A 24,843-nucleotide genomic window follows, 5' to 3' on the forward strand; every position below is an offset into this window, starting at 1 on the left:
GGAGGTTGCCGCATTGAAGCAGGACCTCGAGGGGTCCAAGAAAGAGCTCGGCCTTGCCAAGAGGCAGCTCGAGGAGAACAAGGGTAAGTAATACCCTGTCTATAGATATGTATATATAAAAGAAGACGCAGTTGCAAAATGACAGGATCATCGTGATTTTGTCAGGGGCCACGACCGAGGTGGCGACCCTGAAGCAAGCACTATCCGAGGCCGAAAACAAAGCGGCCAAGGAGCGCACCGAGCGGGAAAGGCATGAGGCACGAGTGGGCGAGGTGCAGCAAGAGCTCCAAGCTCTCGTGACAAAGCACGAGGCGTTGGAGCTTGACTTGAAGACGCGAGAGTCTGAGCTTGCCGCGGCTCTCGAGAGCGCAAGGAGTGCCAAGGCCGAAACCCAAAAGGCCCTCCAGGAGATTGATGCGGTGAAGAAGATAGCGGCAGGTAAGGCATTCTATATGCAAAGCAAGCATGTGAAAGTAAATTACTTGTTACTTACCCGAATCCGGAGCTCTCCAGGAGCATTCGCAGATTTTCCCCGCAGCGTGTCGGATGCCGCAACGTTTTACCAGGCCGAGGAGGGAAGCTCATCAGAGAAGTTGTTCTGGGCCCAATATACTGGGACCGAACACCCAGTGCCTATGAGCGACCAGCTAAAGCAGCTGGTCGAGCTACACAAGGCAGCCGAACAGGCCATGAAGGGCTTTATAGTCCGGCTGTGGCCTGGCGACGCCCTTCCGAACAACTACTTCGGCCTGGTGAGGCGGCTTGTGGATGCCTGCCCACGGCTAGAAGTCGTCAAGCGGTCCATCTGCATCGAAGGTGCACGCCGGGCTTTCGCCCGTGTGAAGGTGCAATGGGTCAAGCTAGACGCCGTGAAGCTGATCAAGGAAGGGCCGCCGCAGGGCAAGGAGCATCGCCACCCCGAGATGTACTATGAGGGTGTCCTGAAGGGTGCCCGTCTCGTAGCGGACGAGTGTGCAAAAGATGTAATATTTGAATGAACTTGCTCGTGTAATCCTGTATTATGAAAACTTGTTCATATGCGCTATGCAACGCTTGTTTGAATTTAAAATATTACCTTCTGTTCGGTTGTTTATCAAATCTAAGAGATGGCTAGTCGTCAGCTTCTACCCCCATGCCACGAGTGCTGGGGTGTTCGGGATAAACCTGAGCACTCTTGTTCCCATTTTTGGGTCCTTCGAGGGAGGTGCTCAGCACAACGAACAAGGCAATCGGACTATAATGCATTATCACTCTCACTTAGCCATAGAATTCTATAATTTTAAATTTCAGCGAAGCCCCTAGTACTCAGAAGGCCGAATCTGGGGCGTGATATACGCCTTAAGCCGGACAGGGCTGACTCCTCGCTCTAAGCGGCATAAGTCTTTAAGGACTCAAAAACCTCTCGAACAGCGACCAGTCTCTCGCCTTATCATGACAGTCAGTTTTAGCTTTCTCTACTGAGGTGCTTAGCCTAGCAGAACCGGGCACAATCACAGTAGTTCTCCCAGTGCTACCTTAGCCGATATAGCAGAACGTAAGGTACCAAAACATGGGAGCCGGGCAAACCCAACTATTGACCAAAGACATGATTCGGAGCTGATGCATATAATGCTATAAGTTCGGAGTGCCGCACTTATGAAAGTGTTCAGACTTCTCACACCATATTATGGGGTACTTAAGCCCCTGGTGTATTGGCCGTACCAGAGTGTACGGGTGCTGGATGTCACGAATGAACATATATATATATATAAAGAAGAATGCAATAAAAGCCTTAATGCAGTGCATTGTTTATTAGAAAACATGCGTTAGAGCAGAATGATACAGGTAGTGCGATAAGCAAAAAGTAGGACTATGTCCCCTCCAAGGGCAAGCTGAGGAATAATATTAAAGCAAGTATTTCACTCATTATTGTAATCCACCTGGGAGTTCCATGGTGTGACGTAGCTTTCTGCCTCCTTGGATGCTGCATCATGTGTTCGGCAATCACGCTGCCGGACAGGGTTTCCAGGGATTGAAGTCCTGAAAGAGAACAATAACAAAGCGGGAAGCCCCTAGTGTGGTTTAAGCCGCGACTTGGGGCGTGCCACCGTCGTGCCCCCCTCCCCGCCTGTGCCCATGGTATTTTTAATGCGTAATTATGTACGTGTGGCACGGATTTCGTCGTTTGGCTGGGACCGGGGTGGGGGCCGCATTGCTATGCGAGCTCGGAACGTGCCAGGCGGTCCTGTTGCCGATTACACCGGGCGCGCTTGAAGGTGTCCGGGTCCTTAAACGCCGAACTAGTGGATTGCCTTAAGAGGCTGCTTTGCGCCTCCACTACGAGGGCCGCAGTGTGCTCCTCCGTTCGGAGAGAGCGCTCTGTGTTTCCATTAAGTGTAATGACCCCCCGAGGTCCTAGCATCTTGAGCTTGAGGTATGCATAATGCGGTACCGCATTGAATCTCGCAAATGCGGTTCGCCCAAGCAGTGCATGATAGCCACCGCGGAACGGGACTATATCGAAGATTAACTCTTCGCTTCGGAAGTTATCCGGGGATCCGAAGACCACTTCCAGTGTGACTGAGCCTATGCAATGGGCCTCTACACCTGGTATGACGCCTTTAAAGGTCGTTTTTGTGGGTTTGATCCTTAAGGGGTCTATACCCATTTTGCGTAATGTGTCCTGATAAAGCAGGTTCAGGCTGCTGCCGCCATCCATAAGGACTCAAGTGAGGTGAAATCCGTCAATGATTGGGTCTAGGACCAGTGCGGCAAATCCGCCATGACGGATACTAGTGGGGTGGTCCCTGCGATCAAAGGTGATCGGACAGGAGGACCATGGGTTGAACTTTGGGGCGACTGGCTCCAACGCATACACGTCCCTGAGCGCACGCTTCCGCTCCCTCTTGGGGATGTGGGTTGCATATATCATGTTCACCGTCCGCACTTGTGGGGGGAACCTCTTCTGTCCTTCGGTGTTCGGCTGTCGGGGCTCTTCCTCGTCATCGCTATGTGGCCCCTTATTTTTGTTTTCGGTAATTAACTTACCGGCCTGCTTGAACAACCAACAATCCCTGTTGGTGTGGTTGGCTGGCTTGTCTGGGGTGCCGTGTATTTGACACGAGCGATCGAGTATACGGTCCAAACTGGACGGGCCCGGAGTGCTTCGTTTGAATGGCTTTTTCCGCTGACCGGGTTTAGAGCCTTTGAATCCGGCATTGACTGCCGTATCCTCAGTATTATCGCTGTTAATGCGGCGCTTATGTTTGTTGCGACGTGACCTTCTATTGCCGTCCTTGGTATCCGAAGTACCATGGTTCTTTGATATGTTATTACTGCGAGCCAGCCAGCTGTCTTCTCCCGCACAAAAGTGGGTCATGAGTGTCGTGAGGGCTACCATAGATTTCGGCTTTTCCTGACCAAGGTGCCGAGCTAGCCATCGTCGCGGATGTTGTGCTTGAAAGCTGCTAGAGCCTCTGCATCCGGACAGTCGACGATTTGATTTTTCTTTGTTAGGAACCGTGTCCAGAATTGCCTGGCCGATTCCTCTGGCTGCTGAATTATGTGTCTCAAATCATCGGCATCTGGTGGTCGCACATAAGTGCCCTGAAAGTTGTTGAGGAATGCGGCTTCCAGATCTTCCCAACAGCCAATGGACTCTGCTGGCAAGTTGTTGAGCCAGTGCCGAGCTAGTCCTTTAAGTTTGAGTGGGAGGTATTTGATTGCGTGTAGATCATCACCGCGTGCCATGTGGATATGCAGGAGGAAATCCTCGATCCATACCGCAGGATCTGTTGTGCCGTCGTATGATTCTATATTTACGGGTTTGAAACCCTCTGGGATTTGATGATCCATTACTTCGTCTGTGAATCATAAGGGGTGTGCGGCGCCTCTGTACTGGGCTATATCGCAACGCAGGTCCAATGAGTCTTGCCCGCTGTGTTCGGCCCGGCCAGATTTACTTTTACTGTATCCGGCGTGACGTTTATCGTCTCGTGTAGCGGCGCGCCCTCATGATCCGTAGATCGATCTTGCATGTTTTGCTTTGTCCTCCAGTACGTCTCAAAGGTCTGGCGTATTTCCCCATGCCTTTTTATTTGAATGGCGTCGGGGTGCTGGCTGAGCTTTTGGCTAGAATGCCTCTTTATCGCGGCCACGAGGTGGCCGATCAGCCGCGTCATACGCTTCTTCCTCCAGTCGGGGTAGCAACCTGCATTTTGGGTAACTCTTGGAGGGGCGTTCGAGTTTATATTCCTCGGCCGCGAGGACTTCAGTCCATCTGTCAGCTAGCAGATCTTGATCAGCTTGAAGCTGCTACTGCTTTTTCTTAAGGCTATTTGCCGTGGCTATAAGCCGGCGCTTGAAGCGCTCTTGTTCGACGGGATCCTCTAGCACGATGAATTCGTCATCGTCGAGGCTTGCCTCGTCTTCGGAGGGAGGCATGTAATTGTCATCCTCCTCCTTTGCTGCTCTCTCAGGAGGGCTGGCCTCTCCATCCTCCTGCCCTAAATCGTGCTGGAGGGGATTATTGCCATCTTCGGCACTATCCGGAGTGCTATTATCTCCTGTGCCGGTATCACCGCTTTTGCTTTGGTGGGACTTAGAGCGGCGCCGCTGACGTCGGCGCTTAGGTTGCTTCTTGGAGGGGTCATCCTCCGCTGTCTCGTCGCCATTGCCTTCTTTGGGTGTGTCCACCATGTATATATCGTATGATGAGGTGGCTTTCCAGTTCCCTATAGGCGCTGGTTCCTGTTCATCTCCTGCGTCGTTGTCCATACCGTCGATGTCTTCGGAGTCGAAGTCGAGCATGTCAGTCAAATCATCGACAGTGGCTATGAAGTGGGTGGTGGGTGGGCATCGAATTTCTTCGTCGTCCGCATCCCAATCCTGCCGGTCATAATCCGGCCAGGACTCTCCTGATAAAGAGAGAGACCTTAGTGAATTCAGTATGTCGCCGAAGGGCGAGTGCTGAAAGATATCTGCGGCCGTGAACTCCCTGATCGGCGCCCAATCGGATTCGATTGGCGGGGGCACGGATGGTTCAGAGTTCGGAGGAGAGTCCGGCAATGTGGAGTCACGGGCCTCGCGAAGGATAAGGTTGGTGTTTGGCTCGACCGCCATTGAGGCTGCAGCCTCCGCGGCGGGGTCTAGCCACCCGCCCTCGGTCGGCGCAGTTGGCTCTGAATTGAAGGTCGGAGCAAATGCGGGTGCGGCCTCCAGGGCACTGTTCGGCGGCAGAGCTAAATCATGCCCATCGTGACAGTGCGGCACACCCGGCAAGGGCTCGAATCCATCGAAGATCAAGTCTCCGCGGATATCGGCTGTGTAGTTTGAGCTTCCAAACCTGACCTGATGGCCAGGGGCGTAGCTTTCAATCTGCTCTAGATGGCCAAGCGAATTGGCCCGTAGTGCAAAGCCGCCGAATACAAAAATCTGTCCGAGGAGAAAAGTCTCACCCTGGGCTGCATCGCTATCGATGATCGTAGGAGCCATCAAGACTAACGGCGACGACACAGAGGAACTCTCAATGAAAGCACCAATGTCGGTGTCAAAACCAGCGGATCTCGGGTAGGGGGTCCCGAACTGTGCGTCTAAGGCGGATGGTAATAGGAGGCAGGGGACACGACGTTTTACCCAGGTTCGGGCCCTCTTGATGGAGGTAAAACCCTACATCCTGCTTGATTTATTCTTGATGATATGAGTATTACAAGAGTTGATATACCACGAGATCGGAGAGGCTAAACCCTAGAAGCTAGCCTATGGTATGATTGTCTGTTGTCCTACGGACTAAAACCCTTCGGTTTATATAGACACCGGAGAGGGTTAGGGTTACACAAGGTCGGTTACAAAGGAGGAGATATCCATATCCGTACTGTTTAGCTTGCCTTCCACGCCAAGTAGAGTCCCATCCGGACACGGGACGAAGTCTTCAATCTTGTATCTTCATAGTCCAATAGTCCGACCAAAGGATATAGTCCGGCTGTCTGGAGACCCCCTAATCCAGGACTCCCTCAATCGGTGTAGTGGGTTTTGTCTACCATCTCCCGCACATTCTTTGAAGAATGAAAATAAGTTGTCAATGGAAATAAGATGTCAACTATTTTGAACTGAACAATATAAATTAGTTAATAATTAACTATGTTTGAGAAACTCACATAGCGGTAGAACTGGAGGCGTATCAACAAGGACCCAAATGTCCATATTGTCTTGGTCGATGTCAGGATCACCAAGATCCATGGTGACAAGCATACCCTCATCAAAACCATACATCTTGCAAAATGCTTCCCAATTTTTGCAACCAAAATGGGTTACCCTCCCAGAATTATACAGATTACTTCAAAATCCACATCATGATGAGTCCTTAGGTGATTTTTCTTTGTTTCATAATAACTTTCATGGTCTTCAAAATCCATCCTCTCCAAGACATAGCGCCTTGCATGGCATGGGATAAACTATACTCGAATTGTAAAAGATGAAAATTACACGTTGAAATAGTTGAAGTCATGCTTAATTATGAAAAAAAACACTTGTCGTCGTTGTGTACCGTTTCAACTTCGAAGGTCTCCTCGAGCTTAATGTTGAAGCACCGATCATCGTCCAGGTGAGGCCTGTCGCACAGACCTCGATCGTCGTGGCAGCAGCCGCACACCCCCGGGAGACTTTTGTCGTCCGATGACGACATTTCCTACGTTCATAATTCAAAACTACATCATCTCTTGACATTAGTAATAACTATGAGTTGATATCACACTTCTATATGTATAACACAAGAGGCAGTTGATCCTACTTAATTAAGTACTAAGATACCCAGGCCCATGCATTAGTCGCAAGTACCCCATATGTCCTATTTTTAGCAAAGTCATGCTAAAATTCACGGAAAATTTCAGCATGACCTTTGCTGAAAATAGGACATATGGAGTACCTGAATTTGCCGGAACGGAAGTTAATCGACATTCCGGCAAACTCAAGGGCCTCTCGGGGTACCTGCAAAATCATTATCCCACCCCCACCCCGCTGCAACCCCACAACACCCCACAATATCATCATGACACGATGGTCGGAGACAAAACCCCCCAATATCATCACGACACGATGGTCGGAGACAAAACCCAGCAATATATCTTCTAGCCATGAAACCCTACCCCGATTCTCCTTTCTTCCTCTTTTTTCACTTAAACCTGCAAACATGTAGGGAAAGCAATTAATACAAGGCACAAAAATGGCATGCTATGTAGCCTTAATGCTATAGAACATATGAAATACATGCTAGCAATATATATGATATAAAATCCAATGATTATTTAATAAAAATAGTAGCTAAAAAAAGTAGCAAGCAAGCAATTCATTTGACTAACTATTTAAGTGTTCTGGACTCCAACAACCACTTTGCAGACAAGCAGGAAAGTGGTTCTTCATCGATAGCTGAAAGTGTTTCTTCCTTGAGGGATGTGTGATCTATGATGGTGTTGTCTTTTTGCTTAATTGGCTTTGCTTAATCCTATGAGGAGGTGGTGGAATCCACTTGTTGTCTGGCTAAGAGGTTGAAGTTGGCACTGATTAGTGCTGAAGTTGGCACTCTTTAAATTTAGAAAAGAAAAGGCACCACATAATATTGACGGACAGGGGAAAGCTTTGCAATTGCACCCACAAGTGTCAAGCACCAACTTAATAGCCACTCCTAGTAAATCCTTCCCATGACAGTACGACGCTCACTCTCGGTTCGACACATAATATTATTCTCCCGCATTAGCTAAAATGGCTAAAACAGAATGCGATAATCCTAGTGTTCTCTTGTGGTGGTGGTGGTGAGATGCCCATATCATGCATTGGTGGGCAACTATGATTAGATTAAACTGTAACCAGGCACATACTTACAGGTGTTTGCTAATATGAAAAAGCAGTGGACCTTTGGGTACAAAGGAGTGGACCTGAACGGTGCAAACAAAAAGAAACTGATAAAAAAGATGAGTGTTGTGTTCCCGGGGGTGGAAGAACATGACAGGGCCAGCCGACGCTTACTAACTCGATCAAAAAGTGATTATTACCCATGGAAATGGCACCAAATCCCTCCGGATCGTTGACAAGGGAGGATGCAGACAGGGGACTTCAATCAATCGAGCATCAGCAGCACAGCGGCGTAACCAGATGGAATGTAATTGGGTTGGAAGGGCAACTAGCAAGCAACAGGTAGAGCAGTAGTGTGGCGACAACAGAGAGCAGCATCAGCAGCGGGAAAGAGCAACGCCAAGGCAGCAGCAAGCAGCGACCAAGCAGCGAACATCAATAGCAGCAGTAGTGCAGTCAGCAGAGCAGCAGCAGCAGCGGGGGCGGCGCGACAATAGTCAGCACGGGCGCACGCGAGCGGCAACGGGCGGACGAGCACGGGCGAGGGATGGCCAGGGGCGTGCAGGCGGATGCGTGCCCAAGGGCAGGAGCAGCGGGGAGGGCGTGCGCCGGGGCGCAGCAAAGGAGCCCGGGGGCACACGGGCCGGCTATGGGGTGAGCGCGAGGTCGACGGCGGCGGCTTACGGCGGCCTATGGAGGCGGATCGAAGGGGGGAACGGCTGAGGGACTCACCGCGGAGATCGTGGCAGGCTCGGTGAAGGCCGGGGTGGACCGGAGAGACGTTGGCGACCGCGAGATGGCGACAGCTAGAGGAAGAAGAAGGACTCCTCCTCCTAGTGCTCCGGCGGCGGAGCGGGCGCGGGGGTCGTCGGGTGCGGGGGGGCGTCGGCGGCGGTGGGAGAGCGGGCGCGGGGGGTTTGCTCGGCGGCGGTGGAGAGCGAGAGCGGGCGAGGGGGATCTGGCGAGGGAGGGTTAGCGAGGGGGAAAGGTTAGCAATGGCGCACCTCCTAGGGGTCCCTGGTGCGCCATTACTAACCTTTTTTGGATTTTTAGTTGCATCTAATATTTTTTTAGAAAATGACGATCAAATTTGAAAACATTTATGAATGTGAAAAAATATCATCAAATTTGTTATTTGAAAATATTTATAAATATGAAAAAATATCACAAATTTGTTATTTGAAAATATCATCAATTTTTTTGGATTTTTAGTTCCATTCATTTGTGAATTGGTAAAACATTTTATGAATGTGAAAAAATATCATCAAATTTGAAAAAATATTCATGAATTCAAAAAGTGCCCATGAAATTTAAAAATATTCATGAGTACAAAAAATATTAATAAATTCAATACTTTTTGTGAGTTAGAAATTCAATATCAGAATAAACACATAAATAAATATTCATGAGGACTAGAACAGAAGAAATATCATTACTAGTTTCGCAAAACAAAAAATATATAATTGTTAGTTGTGGCGCACCTTGGTTGTGGTGCGCCATTACTAGTTTTGGAAAAAAAATTATTAGTAATGGCGCACCTTGTGTGTGGTGCACTGTGCACTGGTGCGTCATTAATAGTTTTGGAAAAATAAAAAATAAAATTGGCTAGTAATGGCGTACCGTGTGTCTGGTGCGCCATTAGTAATGAGGACACTAATGGCGCATCACATACATGATGTGCCATTAATGTCCATATTGGTTATAGCTCTTTTCCTAGTAGCGAGCTCTCTGCAGTGAACAAAGCATCTAAATGAATATAAAGAAAGATGCAACCATGCCAATATTGTAATTGGTACATGCACCAAAGACACAATCAAGAAATAAATTGCCCACATTCATAGTCATCATCTAATCCCAAACAGTGTACAAAAAGCTCAAGATTAAGACACAATTAGAAGAGAAAACCATAAGTATGTCCAAAACAGAAAATTGATGGAATACCTTGTAATATAACTATATTAAAAATACTTTTATGGTATTTTTATAGACTCTTATGGAGGCACTCAGTGTGTACTACTGTACTGCAGAATTAGGGATGAGCAGGCATGGTGCCCTCTGTTCTAGCCAAATTAGGGAGCTCACTTTTCTAGGCAAGTTAAGGAGATCACTGGGCCATGGTACTGCACTGCTGCTCAAGTGGTCGCAAAGGTGCATAGTCGAAGAAAGGACACGGCCAAGCACATCCCATGTCTAGCCCCATATCTGTGCAACATCAAATAGTCAGATTGAAGACTTACAACTGGACTTGCTATAGTTGGTTCGAGCTAAATTTCAAATAAAAGATAAACAAATTACCAAGTAAATAACAGAGCACAAATATTTCATATATTAATCTTCCTTTCCAATCTAAATCATCATAAATTCGTCATACAAACATCCACCCCCGGTTCATCACGCAAACACTAACAACATCCATACAGTCTGAGAAGTACATCGTATAGTGGAGCTTACCCACAAATCTGCCCTATGGACCGGCACCTCTTCCTCCTCCTATTGAGCACCATGGAGGCTGAGACGACATCCATCTCACTGCAGCATACAAGTATGTCAGTTGACAAAAAAACAAAGTGAACACCAAGCAAGCAGAAATTCACCGGGGCTTACCTTGAGGTCCTCATCCTTGAGGTCCTCGTTGTCTCTGCATCCGATGCTCAAAGGAGGCATTATGTGTTCCCCCACAACCAAACAACTTAGTGGCCGAGGCGAACTCGACCTCCAACCGTCCAGCGCAGCGTCCCCGGTGGCAACTTGGTGACTTGCGAGATGGCGGCATTAGGCACCAGATCCGGCGCCTGGAAGGGGAGGTGGATACGATGAGGGCCTGGGGTCGAGGAGCGGCGGCGGCTTCAGCCGCACGTGAATCGCCGACGCACAGCGCCAAGGAGGCGAGGAGGTGATGAATAGCACATCCAGGAGCACCAAGGGGCGGAGATGACCGGGGCAACGAGCAGGTGGCCGTCGGAGGCGAGGCCCACCTCCACCACCGAAAACCTGGCAAGGTACATCGATGGGGGCGACCACAGGAGGCGAGGAAAAGTAGATCGGCGAGTGAAGCTAGTAGAGCTCGTCGAGGAGTAGCCATGTGTGTGTTGGGTGGCGCCGCAGTTCACCGGAGCAGCCGGAATCGGCCGGCGATCAAGGCGGCAACAGTGGGGTTCGAGCGAGAGAAGTAGAGTACGAGAGAGGGAAAAGCTGGGCGAGCGAGAGAGTTTCGTGAGTGCGTTAGGCACGCCCCCTCTCTCCTCATCCAACCACGGGCCAACCAGGGCCAACCACGCACACGGGCAAAAGGTGGAAAGACGAAAATACCCTCGACGGGGTTACGAAATCACAGGCGGTGGCACAAGATCTTTTACTGCTGGAGGGCGACGATGGGGCACACAAGACACCATGCCAGCCACGGCAACCGATAGGTGCGGCCCACCAGGAATCGACCCCACGCATCAGCAAGGCAGCAAAGTAATTCCGGAGTAAACAAAACCATTAAGAAAAAACGGATGGAAGCTACTATTCATTGTAGCAGTGATCCGGTTTGATCCAACGGCCGAGATCTCTCCCGAGCGAGATCATACGGCCAAGAACGCATCAAGACAAAGATCCGACGGCCAGGAATCCGGAGCGGTGAGGAGGCTGGGTGGCTCCTGCTATGCTTGTTTCTGGATTCACTCCCTACCTCCCCACTCCATTCCCCATTTCCCCATCCGTGCGAGTGCGCCGGCGGCCAGGAGCATTGCGGCCAAATCTGCCGTCCCGCTAGCCGCCGGCCATGGAGGCCGCCGCAGCGCCCGTGGCCAACCAGGGGGAATCCCATGGGACCGCAGCGAAGACGGCGCGGTGCGGCGACTCCGACGAGAGCGCCGCCGATTACATCAGCAGGGTCCCCGATGCCGTCCTCTGCACCATCATCTCCCTCCTCCCCACCAAGGACGGCGGCCGGACGCAGATCTTCTCCCGCCGATGGCGCCCCCTATGGGCCTCCGCGCCTCTCAACCTCGAGGTCCGCACCCGTCACCCCGGCCCCGGCGTCCCCATCCGCACCTCCTCCGTCTTCCCCGATGCCGCCTCCAAGGTAATCTCCAAGCATCCTGGCCCCGCCCGCCGATTCTGCTTCCACGGCCTCTGCCCCGGCGACCTCCACGACCAGGCGGAGACCTGGTTCCTCTCCCGAGCCCTCGCCAAGCTTCACGAGCTCGATGTCGGCTACGCGTTCTGCGATGAACGTAATCCGGGGAGAAACCCGCTGCCGCCATCGGCGCTCCGCTCTGCGCCTACCCTCCTAGTTGCCAAGATCAGCTGTTGTGATTTGCCCCGAGAGATGGTGCCGTCCATGGGCTTTGACCTCCTCCAGCGTCTCTCCTTGATCTCCGTTTACATCTCAGTGGACGTCTTCCGTGGACTGCTCCCTGCTTGCCGTGCCTTGGAGAGCTTACACATGTCCAACGTTCTTGGTACGCGTTGCCTCCATGTTCGCTCGCCGACTCTTAGGAGTATATGCTTCCGTAACACCTCTGGTAGAGCAGAGCTGGTCATAGAGGATGTGCCTCGCCTTGTGAGGTTACTAATACCTTTTGGTTGCCGAGAAAACTGTGGTACTATCCGGGTAATTTCTGCGCCTAAATTGGAGATATTGGGCCCTTTGTTACCTGTCGTCTCCAAGCTCCTCCTAGTCTCCCAGGTAGCACCAGCAGCATCCTTGAACCTTGCATTTGGCATTCCTAGTTTCCTACACGGAGATAATTATTTTTCCATGTTCATTGTTGTTTTCTTCAGGGAGTAAGTTCAGCCGACTTGGCAAACTCGATGCACACCGTGAAGATTTTGGCTCTCAGGTGTTCTGGATATGAATTGGACGGAGTTCTTAATATCCTTAGGAGGTTCCCCTGTCTCGAGAAGCTCTATATCATTGTGAGTGCTCATCTTTGCTTGCTTTATAACTTCTTGACATTTTATTGACATCTTGTTTGTAACAGCTGAGACGCTTGACAGAATCTTAATATCCATTTTGCAGTTTCACAAACACTACGAGATGGATGCCAAAATCGAGCCTCAGTATGACCGACGACTATATCCAATTGAATGCCTTCAAACCCATCTCAAAACAGTGGTGTTTGAAACATTCGTGGGCCATGATAAACAGCTTGAGTTTGCCAAGTTCTTTGTTTTGAATGCAAAGGTGCTAAAAGAAATTGAATTTGAAGGAATATATGGTGCCAAAAACGATGTATCGCTGGCTTACCAACACACGCTGCTACGAGTGGAAAACAGAGCTTCTCGAGATGCCCAATTTGAATTCAGGAGCAGATATCGCAATACTGCGATTCATCTCCTCAGGCATATCCATGATTTGTCAGTGGCCGACCCCTTCGAACAGTTATAGACACGGTTGATGCCTGAAGATTGCGCTGTTCTTAGTGTCTTGTGCTTGTTTTGCAGGCAATGTTGATGTCAAATGATTGCACTGTCTTCCGCATAGACCTGCTCTTTTTTCTAGTCTAAGGTTCCTCTGTAATTCCAGTACCTTATGAAGTTGCTCCTGTTAAAACTGCAAGAGATGCTTTTAGATGCAAAAAGAATGCACTGTGGAAAATTTCTTATGTGGAGGGATGCAAATAATATGACTTTGAATTTGTACCTGGAGACAGCTGGTAAGCACAATTGTTTATGGCTTTGTTCTGCCAAAGCTGTGCTAGGAACACATCCCTGTGTCGGAAACTTCATTGTCTTATCAGTTATCATATAGAAAAGCGCGAGATGTTTGATTGCTGATTTAGTTTTCTTCGAGTGTTCATACAGAATCTGTTTGATTCTTACAAAGGTCAACCTACAGGCTAGGCCCCTATGCATTTTTAGCTAGGAAGGAGAGGTTTCTGTTATTTTCTATCAGGCTCAAGTTTATTGCTACTGATCCTCATCAGCCCTGGCCCCTGGGGGAGTCCAGGACTGAATGCTGCATCCTGGTAATTGATCTTTTATCCAAGAAACAGCATTAGATTGGGCTTAAGGACCTGCATCTTGGTAATTGATCCTCCTCGCTCCCCTCACCCCTGCCCAGCATCTTGGTATAGTCGCCTACTCGCCTGGTAGTTGATCTTTCATCCAAAGTCCGAGTTTACTGAAATGATTCGATTGCCATCTTTTACAAATTTGCAAAGTAAATTTACCCTTTCCTGTACCAAGAAACAGCTTTGGATTGGGCTTAAGGACCTGAAGATGATGTTGGTTTTGGCAGATGGTTATCCTCGTGTCGTGTGACGCACATCAACTTGTTTTTCTGCATTGCTGTTTGCCAAAAGAAAAGAGAAAGTTTTTTTTTTTTTTTGCGTTGCTGACAGAGAGATTTAGTTTTTGTAGTTTTATTCTTGCAAGACTAGGCTTTTGCGGTAGCCTATTCTCTCAAGGGTCTTGCAAGTAGTGTTCCGATGAGATTGACTTGGAATTTGCTATGGGTAAAATTTGCCATCTTTCCCACAGGCTGAAAGAATTTGCAGGAAGCCTTGTCACCTACTGTGGAGCTATGGTGTTTTCAGAGCAAGTATATAGGGTGGAAAAAACATGTGGTGTTAGGCCATGTGGCTTTTGTTTCGCTCAACATTGCCTGTACCCTTAGTTCAGCAAAAGTGCATGACACAATCCGCGTGGTCAGAAACCGCCGTGGCTTGGAGCCGAAACGCCACAGGCTCTTCGGTGTCGAAACCACGGGCTCTTTGTGACGTTTAGACTGCCCATAATTAACATAGAGTCTAATTCGACAAATTTGCTTATGTGGCAATGATTTAATAAGAGGAGAGATGCTTTGAGTAACATATGTAGTTAGTCATGTTATGGGTAACATCACACATAACAAAACAAGATGAGTCTATAACCTGATAAATGAAGTGTTGGATAACACCACACATATGTTAGAGCATCTACAGCCGGACTTGACAAATCCGGCCTCCTATATGTCCGTGGACACGCCCGGTCGGCCTGCGGACACTGACCGGGCACTCCCTATATCCGCGCCTCCACACCCGTGTATCTTATATTTCATCTTCTGTATTCATACTAAACCATACAAATAATAACTACGCAGATAATGAGCCGACATACAAATGCACATTCGGTTCATCAAAAGATCACAGCCGGATCTTTAAAAGATAGCCAAAGTTCACATAATACGCATAATACAGTGGACAAGTTCAAACTACATCTAAAAACTTGAAATTAAGACGGATGTTCACCACTTCCTCGCTGGCCCTTCGCCCTTCCGGTCGCCGGCGCAGTTGTAGGAGTCCGCGGCAAGAGGTGGGTCCCGATCTACTCCCATGTGAAATTTCGTGAAAAAATACCGAGGAACGTATTCGTGACAAAAAAGACAGAAAAAATCCTATGTATAGAAAAAAAACTGTTTGGACAGATTTTTGTTCGGACAGTATTTCCTTCGCCACAGATACGTTTTCTGGTATTTTTACATAAAATTTCATACAGGAGTAGATTGAGAACCCAGGTTTGATATCCCCAAATTTCAGATCTTTTTTTGTATTCTTTACATTTAATATTGTCTAGGGGTGTGGAGCACCCAGAAGCTCCTATGTATTTTCCTATATGCATTTTACTACTTTAAGTTACTCCCCATTATGAATAGTTTTGAGCATTGCTCGGAGCCGAAGGACGTATTTACTGAAACCATCACATTTGAAGATAGGGTAATAACTTGGTATCACTTTTCACACAACTCACGAGCAAGTAACGAAGAGCACAACCATCAACTTTGCACCTAACAAGTAACGAGAGCATCGATCGCCTGATTTGCTCATGAAAACAACCGTTTTGACTTATTAGGCCCACCCGGCCACCCGCCGGGCTAACGTAGCTGACAGTGTAATACACCGAGGATGGTATCACATCCCTGTGTTAGTCATGCATTAGGATTGGTTGAACATGTGCATCATGCTTAAATTCCCAGAAAACTGAAATGGGAATGACAGAACCCCCAGCCCCCCCCCCCCCCGAACAACTAGGGTTTACTAAAAACATTTTCAATGAACCTGAAATGCCCCTTCTAAAAAGCCCACCCTTTTTGTTTTGGGTTAAAACCTTTGACAAAAATGGTGCACATTTTTCTAGGACATCTTAAGGTCATTGGATTAATTCTTATAGTATTTGCATTTGGGCATTTAAATGCTATAAAATATTTTAAATGCTCAAATAATCATAAACTAAAATGTTTGCTATTGGATATATTCTAAGCAATAGCCATGATTAATTTTATGATTTTTGGAAATGCCCTGGCATTTTAATAAAGCCCTGAAGTTACAGAAATAATAGAATAAATATAAAAAACAGAAAGAAAGAGAGAGAGAGAGGAACTTACCTGACGCAGCCCACCTAGCCCACTAGCCGGCCCGCCTGGCGGCCTAGCACTGTGCTGGTCCGCGCCAGCCAGCTGCTTCTTCCCCGCCAGGCAGGCGGGGAGGTGACGCCGGCGTGCCTGAGCTCGCCACGGCGCCACCTGCTTGCCGCCCGCGCCCCTGGACGTCTGGACGCCTCCACGTCGCGCACTGAAGCCCCTGGACACACCATTCCCCCCTGTCTCTCTCCCTCGCCGTTCCCTACCATGGCCGACGCCCCTGTCGCCACACTGTTGTCGTAGCCGCGCCCTCCGTCGTCCTCGCGCCGCGCCATCGTGTCCACGAGCTCCGCCGTCGTCGATTACATCGAGTAGGCCGAGCCCCGAGCGCTCGCTCGCCCCGGAGACGCTACACCGAGCTCGTCTTCAACTCCGGCCACCAGAGATCCCCTTCGCCGTCCCCGCCGCATCAGCTCGTCCCCAACCTCGTCGACTGCCTCGACGCGACCCCCGTGAGCTCAGCCACATCCCCACCCTCTCCGTTCCCTCTCTCGAGCCCCGTAGTGACCGCACGTAGCTCACCCGCACGCACCGCCGCGGAGCTCGTCGCCGACGAGGCTCCAGCCACCCAATGGCCGCGCCACCCTGTCCACTAGCCCTACCGCACCCCCAGGAGCTCAACGCACCAAACCACGCGCCTCCCCGTGCACCCTAGCGACTAGTTCAACCTTACCCGAGCTCCGGCCACTGCCAAACTCGTCGCCGGTGACGTTTCCGGCCACCCCAGCTCCACCCACTGCCACCACTCGACGCGGCTCCCTCCCCGCATCACATAGATGGTCTCCGCCATCCTTTTGGTCGCCGGAGTGCAAAACCCGCGCTGCTCCGCCGCGTCTGGCCTCGCCGGCGAGTTGACCCTGTTTGACCCCGTGGGGGCCCAGGTTGACCTCCCCCTGAGCCTATGACAGGTGGGGCCGGCCTGTTATTTAGTTTAGGATTAATACTAACTAATTTTAATTAATTTAGTCACTGACATGTGGGCCCAGGCCCCACTGACAGTTAATTAGTGTTAATTTAATCCTGTTAGTTAGCTGAGTCACTGACAGACATGGCCCACCAGTCAGGTTTGACCTGGCCGACCCAGTTGACCGCTGACGTCACACCTATGTCATGCTGACGCATTAATTCAATTACTGAAATTATTCTTATATAGGAAATTCCAGAAAATAGCCAAAACTTTTAAAAATCATAGAAAATCAACCATAGCTCCAAATCAAACAATTTATATATGAAAAATGATCAGAAAAATTCAATCTATCCATCTGTAATGGTTTCATGCATGACAAAACAAGTTAACCTTGCTTTTTAAGCAAAATAAGATAATGCACTAATAAGGCTATGTTAAATGAGCTAACATTTGAATCTTTGATTCAAATGAGTTCATTCCTTCCTGTTTTAGCTTGCATTAGGCCAAGACACATTCATTTTTGCCATGTCACAGCATGCATCATATTGTTGCATATTGTCATGTGTTGATTATGTTTCGGTGTGTCTTTCGTGGTAGGTTCTGCCTCCGAGGATAACCCCTAGTATCCGTCTGAAGGGCAGTACCCTACTACCACTACATCAGGCAAGCAACCCATTGATCATTCCGATACAAACCCATGTTCTCGCTTCTGCTCTTGCTTACTGCATTAAGACAACGCGATTCAAAATAGCTGTGTGCTACGGTAGTTGAACCCTTATCCTCTGCATGACCTGTCATTGCCACAGTAACTAGATGAAACCCACTAGCATGTGTAGGAGTTGATTGAGCCATGTATGTGATTCCTACCTTGCTACGCCTGCTATGCTTAGAGTTGTGTCAGGTCTGGTTCATCTGGGTGATGGGCTAGAGTGAAATGATTAAGTCGGTAATGTGAGGGATGTGTTGAACATGTTTTGGTAAAGGTATCGATGAGAGGCCATGTAGGAGTACATGGTGAGTTGTTTCATTGAGGTCGTCCCTAAGAACTGAGGTCTGTATGTGTGATTTTAAGAATCATCTACTACCATGCATTGGGATCCTTAATTGACCCTCTCGGCTTCTTAATCACCCTAGTACTCTGTCCAGGAGTTGCAATTAGTTTCTGGTGTTTGTAGGTTATGTGTTGGCGGCCGTGCGTAGCGCTGACCCTAGGGGTGGGCTATGTTGTGGTAGATACACCGTGGCACGGTGTACCGAGTCACCCGTTTGGTGTCTCGGAAACCCTGTTCACATCGTTCGGGGCCGTATGTGGAAACCTCGGCTGGACTCCCTGCGGATGGAATCTGGATAGGCGATAAACCTGGATTAGAGACTTGAGTGTTTAGGTAGGCCGTGGCCGACACCCTCATTGGGCTTCCACTTGAAGGTTGCCGAGTACATGTCGTGTAAACGGCGGTAAGTGGTGAAAGCGTGTATGACGAAGTACACCCCTGCAGGGTATAAAACTATTCAAATAGCCGCGTCCGCGGTAAAGGACTACTTGGTTGCCTATACAGTTCATAGACAAGTTAATGATTACTACTAAAAGACTCAAGATAAGTGTGAGTACCGAGGATGGCCCTCTCGTAGGATAACAAGGGAGGATCCCCGGTGGGGTGTTGTGCTGGTGAGTAGCGGACTCGTAGTGGATAGCTTAGCCAAGAGTCAAAGCTGGCTTGCTGCAATAACCCCATCACCTTCTTGAGAATGAGCATGTATAGTAGGTTCTGTTGTAAGACTTGCTGAGTACCCTTGTACTCATGTTTGCTTAATTACTGTTTTCAGACGACAACACCGCCCCCTCCAATGGGTTCTACGTAGACCTTAATGTCGACGAGTGACTAGCCACCCAGGTGATGATCCTGGCCATGGAGGGCCCTATGTAGATAGACAGGCTTCGAGAAGCCTTCTTTCTTTCTAGTGTCTGTACTCAGACTAGTTGCTTCCGCATGTGCTTGTATGATTGTATGATTTGAGTGTCGGGTCGTGTGACCCCTACCTGTATGAATATGTTATGTATGGCTCCTTGGAGCCTTTTTAAATAAAGTACTTGAGATGTAGAGTTTTGTTGTGATGTCATGTTGTATGTACTCATATCGGGCATATTGTGTGTATGATTGAAATGCTTGGTATGAGTGGGATCCGACAATCTAGTTGTTTATCCTTGGCAACTTTTCTTATGGGGAAATGTAGTCGGGTGTTCCTCGAGCCATAGTAGTCCGCTACAGCCCGGTTCACCGGAGTCCTGCTAGCCCAACACTACTGCTCAGGACACTTGACTGGCCGGCATGTGTTTCACTTCGTTCCTATGTCTGTCCCTTCGGGGAAATGTCACGCGGTGACATCCGGAGTCCTGCCTAGCCTGCTATAGCCCGGGTTCCCCGGAGTCCTGTTAGCCCAGTGCTACAGCCCAAATTCACTCGCTGATGACCGACATGTTCGATGTGATTCATGTATGCCTGTCTCCATAGGTTTGTGCCGCTTTGGGTTCACGACTAGCCATGTCGGCCCGGGTTCTCTATCATATGGATGCTAGCGACACTATCATATACGTGTGCCAAAAGGCGCAAATGGTCCCGGACCATGGTAAGGCGACACCCGTGGGATACCGTGCGTGAGGCCGCAATGTGATATGAGGTGTTACCGGCTAGATTGATGTGACTTGGAATCGGGGTCCTGACAGATGGCCTCTCGGTGGGGAGCTTGGCAGGCTTGCCTCAGAGCCCTGGCAAAAGATGACTACATGAGAGAGCCGCAGGGCCGGTTAAAAATCAAGAGATCATCTTGGCGTACAAGCCAAGATGGCAGCGATCAGATCAGTTCCATCTTCTATAAAACCTTACCCCTATCACCTATATAAAGTAAGGACTATGGCTAGCCATCCCATCTACTCCTGTAGAAACATGCTCTCATTAGTTATATATCATCCCTGTTGTACCCCTCGCATGAGGTACTTCACCATGGATACAAATCAGAAGCGGATGTAGGGTGCTACCCCTCTAAGGTGGCCTGAACCTGGGTAACTTCCTCGTGTGACCTTGGTACATCCGTCTGTGCTGGCCACTTTACAGAGGGTGCTGGCGGTTCTATGTACCGTCAATTCACGCGCGAGGCATGGGCTGCGCTGGCCGGAGACCGAATCCAGATCAGATCTCCCCTCGCTTCCGACGGCCTCCCACCAGGAGAAAAGCCTCACCTTAGGCTCCTTCAACTTCACCATGGGCTGGGCGGGCCGAGCCGACATCAACCCATTGGCCTCCCTACCCTGCATCGTCTTCTTTGGTGCACTGGCATAGTGGCGTTCGTCATCGACCGCCATGATGACCTTCGCGTGGGCGTCTCGCCACCCAAACAGATTGCGTCAACGATCTCCTCGAGGTCCACAACATCTTCACCGCTGACCTCCTATTCGGAAGGTGACGATCTGGCACCAATAGACCGAGTGCTTGAGGCCCTCCGCGTTCGCCTTGAGATCGGACCACTGCATCAACCTAATAATGAGCCACCGCCCCACCTCAACGTCACACCTGGTCTCTATGGTATGCGACAATTGCTTCATTAACCATATCATAGTTCTTCATCCTGAATTGGTACACCCTGGATTGCAGCCTCAGCGCTGCTAGCCTCAAAAATAGAAGACGAGGAGGCAGGCGTCATCTCCATCACCGAGTCTGGAGATAGCTAGGTAAACTTGGCACCAGCAACTAACGGCGAGGGCGTCCCAGAAGCTATCACTTTGGAGCAGGTCTTGATGATAACACCAAGTGGCCCTCCAAACAATAGCTCTTCGGCACGAGGCACGACCCCACTCACCAACCTCACTAGCGAGGCTGCCGCAAACACACATGATTCCACTCGCGGCAGTGACACCGGCTTCAGACCCGGTAATCTCCACAAGTTTCCCGCCTCCGGCTCCCGCTCCATGGGGCAATACCCCAATGGTTTCACCATCTCCAAGAATGGACCCCCGAGGTTCATGACTCCTGGAGCCAACGTCTCTAGCTTCGTTGACAGAAACAGCATTGGATTGGGCTTAAGCACCTGAAGATAATGTTGGTTTTGGCAGACGGTTATCCTCATGTCATCGTGTGTACCGCTCGAGGCACATCAACTTGTTTTTCTGCATTTGTTGTTTGCCAAAAGAAAAGAAAAACTTGTTTTTTCTGCATTGCTGAGAGAGAGATTTAGTTTTTATAGTTTTATTGTTGCAACACTAGGCTTTTGGTGGACCTCTCACTGAGCGTGGGATTTTGCTGCTGGACATGCGATCTTTCCCACAGGCTGAAAGGATTTGCAGGAAGCCTTGTGACCTACTGTGGAGCTATGGTGTTTTCAGAGCAAGTATATAGGGTGAAAAAAAATGTGGTGTTAGGCAAAAGTGCAGGACACAATCCGCACGGTCGGAAACCGCCTTGGCTTGGAGCCGAAACGTCACAGGCTCTTCGGTGTCGAAACCACGAGCTCTTTGGTGACGTTTAGACTGCCCACTGTGGGAGTAATTTCCATTGTAACATAGAGTCCAACTCATCAAAATTGTTTATATGGCAATGATTTAATAAAGGGAAAGATGATTTGAGTAACATATGTAGTTACTCATGTTATGAGTAACATCACACATATCAAGACAAGATGAGTTTACAATCTGATAAATGAAATGTTGTATTTTTTTTAAGAACCTGATAAATGAAGTGTTGTATGACACCATACATACAGTCGGACTTGGCAAATCCGCCTCCCTATACGTACGCGGACGCGCCTGGGCGTGCCCGCGGACACTGACCAGGCACTCCCTATATCCGCGCCTCCACACCTGTGTATCTCATATTCCGTCCCCTATATTCATACTAAACCATGCAAGGTAGATAAAAACTACGTAGATCATGAGCGGACATACAAATGCACAACCGGTTCATCAAAAGATCACAACCAGATCTTCAAAAGATAGTCAAAGTTCACATAATACATATAATATGGCGGACAAGTTTAAACTACATGTAAAAACTTGAAATTAAGACGGATGTTCATCACTTCCTCGCCGACCCTTTGCCCTTCCGGTCGTCGGCGCAACTGTAGGAGTCCGCGGCAGGAGGTGGGTCCGCGTCGGAGCTGTCGGACCCGTCGTTGAAGGAGGAATTAAAGATGACGATGTAGCGTTGCAAGCGCCAGACGACGCGGTCTTGCTTGCCCTTGAGCTTGGCCACCTTTGCCACCTCTGCCGCTGCCTCCTGCTCGGATTGCTCAATGTGAGCCGGAGCTGCTTGGTGTTGATCCTCCAGAGCCGTCAGGCCTTCGTCTCTGCCTCAGTCAGTGACCGGCGGCACACCCACTCAAGGAGACGGCCATCCTCGTCGGGCATCCGGCGGCAGCGAGCAGACTACGCAGACGCATTGGACCCGCCCGCAATCTCCCTTGCCCTTTGCCTCTCGCGGCGGGCGGCACGTGCCTCCGACTCCGGAGTCCGCATCCGCAGTTGTGGCGAAGCGGGCACTAGAACCCAGCGATGCCCGCACGGAATAGCGGCTGAAGGTGGAGGAGGCTGTCGAGTGAGAGGAGCAGACCGGGCAGGCCTCGCTGATCCGCGCGTGGGGTGGGAAGGGCCGGCGTCAGGGTCGGCGTTGCGGTGACGGGCGACAGGTGGCGTAGCATCAGACCTGGAGCTGCCGCCCGTATCGACCCGCGAGCGCTCGAGCGCGATGCGGAGCGCTAGCTCCTCCTCGTCTCCAGAGCTACCATCGGAGTGGCTGCCGGTGCTGGACATGCTCACCGGCGCCAGAGATTTGGCGGATTGGGAAAATGAGAGCGCCGGGGAGGGGAGCGGAGTGAGCTAGGGTTTCTGTCGGACGGGTTTTTTTGTAGGGTCAGGGTGGGTCGGGCTGACGTGGCGGACGCGCCCGGGCATGCCCGGGCCACCTCATATCGGCCCTACATTTGAGACGGATATGATGGGTGTTGGTTAATCCGGACGTCTGAGTCTCGTTTGAGAGCTTCGGACGGGTCGGGTTTTTATGATCGGTCAGTGACCGGACGGCTTTCCCGGGCGTTTACACTGCTCATAGTGGGAGTAACTTCTCTAGTAACATAGAGTCTGATTCATCAATTTTGTTTATGTGGTAATGATTTAATGAGGAGAGAGATGATTTGAGTAACATATGTAGTTACTCATACTATGGATAACATTATACACATACCAAAGATAAGATGAGTTAGAGCATCTTCAGACGTTGTGCCTCTAGGACGCGTTTTTTCGGCCTTCTGGGTTGCCCCGGCATAATTTTTGCATTGGGGATGATAATTTTTCCCGGATGCGCCGACGTGTGCACCTAGATGCCGATGGGGTACAACCCGGGGGAGCCGTAGAGCGTGAGGGAGGCCACGCGACGTAGGGGTAGGCCTCCAGCCGGTGCACCACGCGACGGGCCAGCGTGCGTCCACACCTCCTCGTCCTTTCTTTGCCTCCTTGGCGCGGGCGCCGGCGCCGGCATGGCGCAGTCTTTGCCGCCGTCGCTGGTACCGCAGTCCGGGGCGGCGGTGGCAGCGCCGAGGCCCACGTCGTTCGGGCGCACCATGTGGACGGTCATCACCGTGGCCATCAGCGCCTTCTTCTTCCTGCTCTTCTTCTGCAGCTACATCAACCAGTGCCTCCTCACCGAGAACGCCGCGCCGCAAGGGGCCAACGCCGCCGCGACCGGGCCGGGGCGTCCAGGAGGGGAACGCACGGGCTGGACCCGGCGATGGTGGCACAAGATCGGCAGGGGTGTGCTGGAGTGCGTTGTCTGCCTGATGGCGTTCAAGGAGGCCGACGACCTCCGGTTGCTTCAAGCAGTCCCATCTGTCTAGAAGCAGCGGCAAGCTTATATCTTCTTCTCTTTTCTCGTCGTGCTCTTTATCGGTCGATCGCGCGCAATAATCCATACAAATTGGTTTGCGATGCATATATGACATTTTTTAGAAATTTCCAATCTATTCATCTCAAATCATGATAGTATAAAAACGATCAGACGTAATAAAAAATTACAACCAGGTCCGTGGATCACCGTGTGACGATTACAATCACTGGATTGAGCCGAAGACACGCCACCGTCATTGCCCCTCCTTTTTTTTGCGGAAAAAATATCTAATCTATTTATCCTCAATTATGAGAATACAACAAACACCAAAAATAATAAAAATTACATTCAGATTCGTAGACCACCTAGCAACGATTACAAGCACTAAAGCGAGTCGAAGGCGTCCCGCCGTTATCGCCCCTCCCTCGTCAGAAGCGGGCATTCTTATTGTAGTAGACAGTCGGGAAGTCATCGTGCTAAGGCCCCGTAGGACCGGCGCACTAGAGTAGCAACCATCACCGTTGAAAAAAGGCGTATATCGAAAGTATCAAACCTACAACACCCAAACCAAGACGAACGAAGACCGAATCCAAATAGATCAACTGAAGACCAGGACTGACCGAATCCCGCGATATGCGACGGAGACACACCTCCACACAACTTCCGACGACGCTAGCCACATAATCGGGACGAGGATAGAACGTGGGAGACATTATCTTCTATATCTAAATAGCTAGCCCCCACTAACATACTTCTCTCAACATGCAAGCATACCACCTCATCATTCAACTTGCATAGAAAAGGCCCACCTCAACATGCAACTATAGATATTAAAAATCCACTTCAACATGCAAACA

The 24,843-nt window shown here is 49.8% G+C and overlaps 1 protein-coding gene across 1 annotated transcript; it reads left to right on the plus strand.

Annotated features, from left to right (window-relative positions):
- Positions 1-11,453: 11,453 nt before the first annotated feature.
- On the plus strand, positions 11,454-13,461 carry LOC125521403 (F-box/LRR-repeat protein At3g59190-like). Its single transcript, XM_048686461.1, has 3 exons — positions 11,454-12,499; positions 12,595-12,729; positions 12,833-13,461. The coding sequence occupies exons 1-3, from the start codon at positions 11,591-11,593 to the stop codon at positions 13,199-13,201; spliced, it is 1,413 nt and encodes a 470-aa protein (XP_048542418.1). The 5' UTR covers positions 11,454-11,590; the 3' UTR covers positions 13,202-13,461.
- The last annotated feature ends 11,382 nt before the right edge of the window (positions 13,462-24,843 follow it).

The sequence above is a fragment of the Triticum urartu genome, chromosome 7, assembly GCF_003073215.2.
Source record: "Triticum urartu cultivar G1812 chromosome 7, Tu2.1, whole genome shotgun sequence".
Taxonomy (NCBI): Eukaryota; Viridiplantae; Streptophyta; class Magnoliopsida; order Poales; family Poaceae; genus Triticum; species Triticum urartu.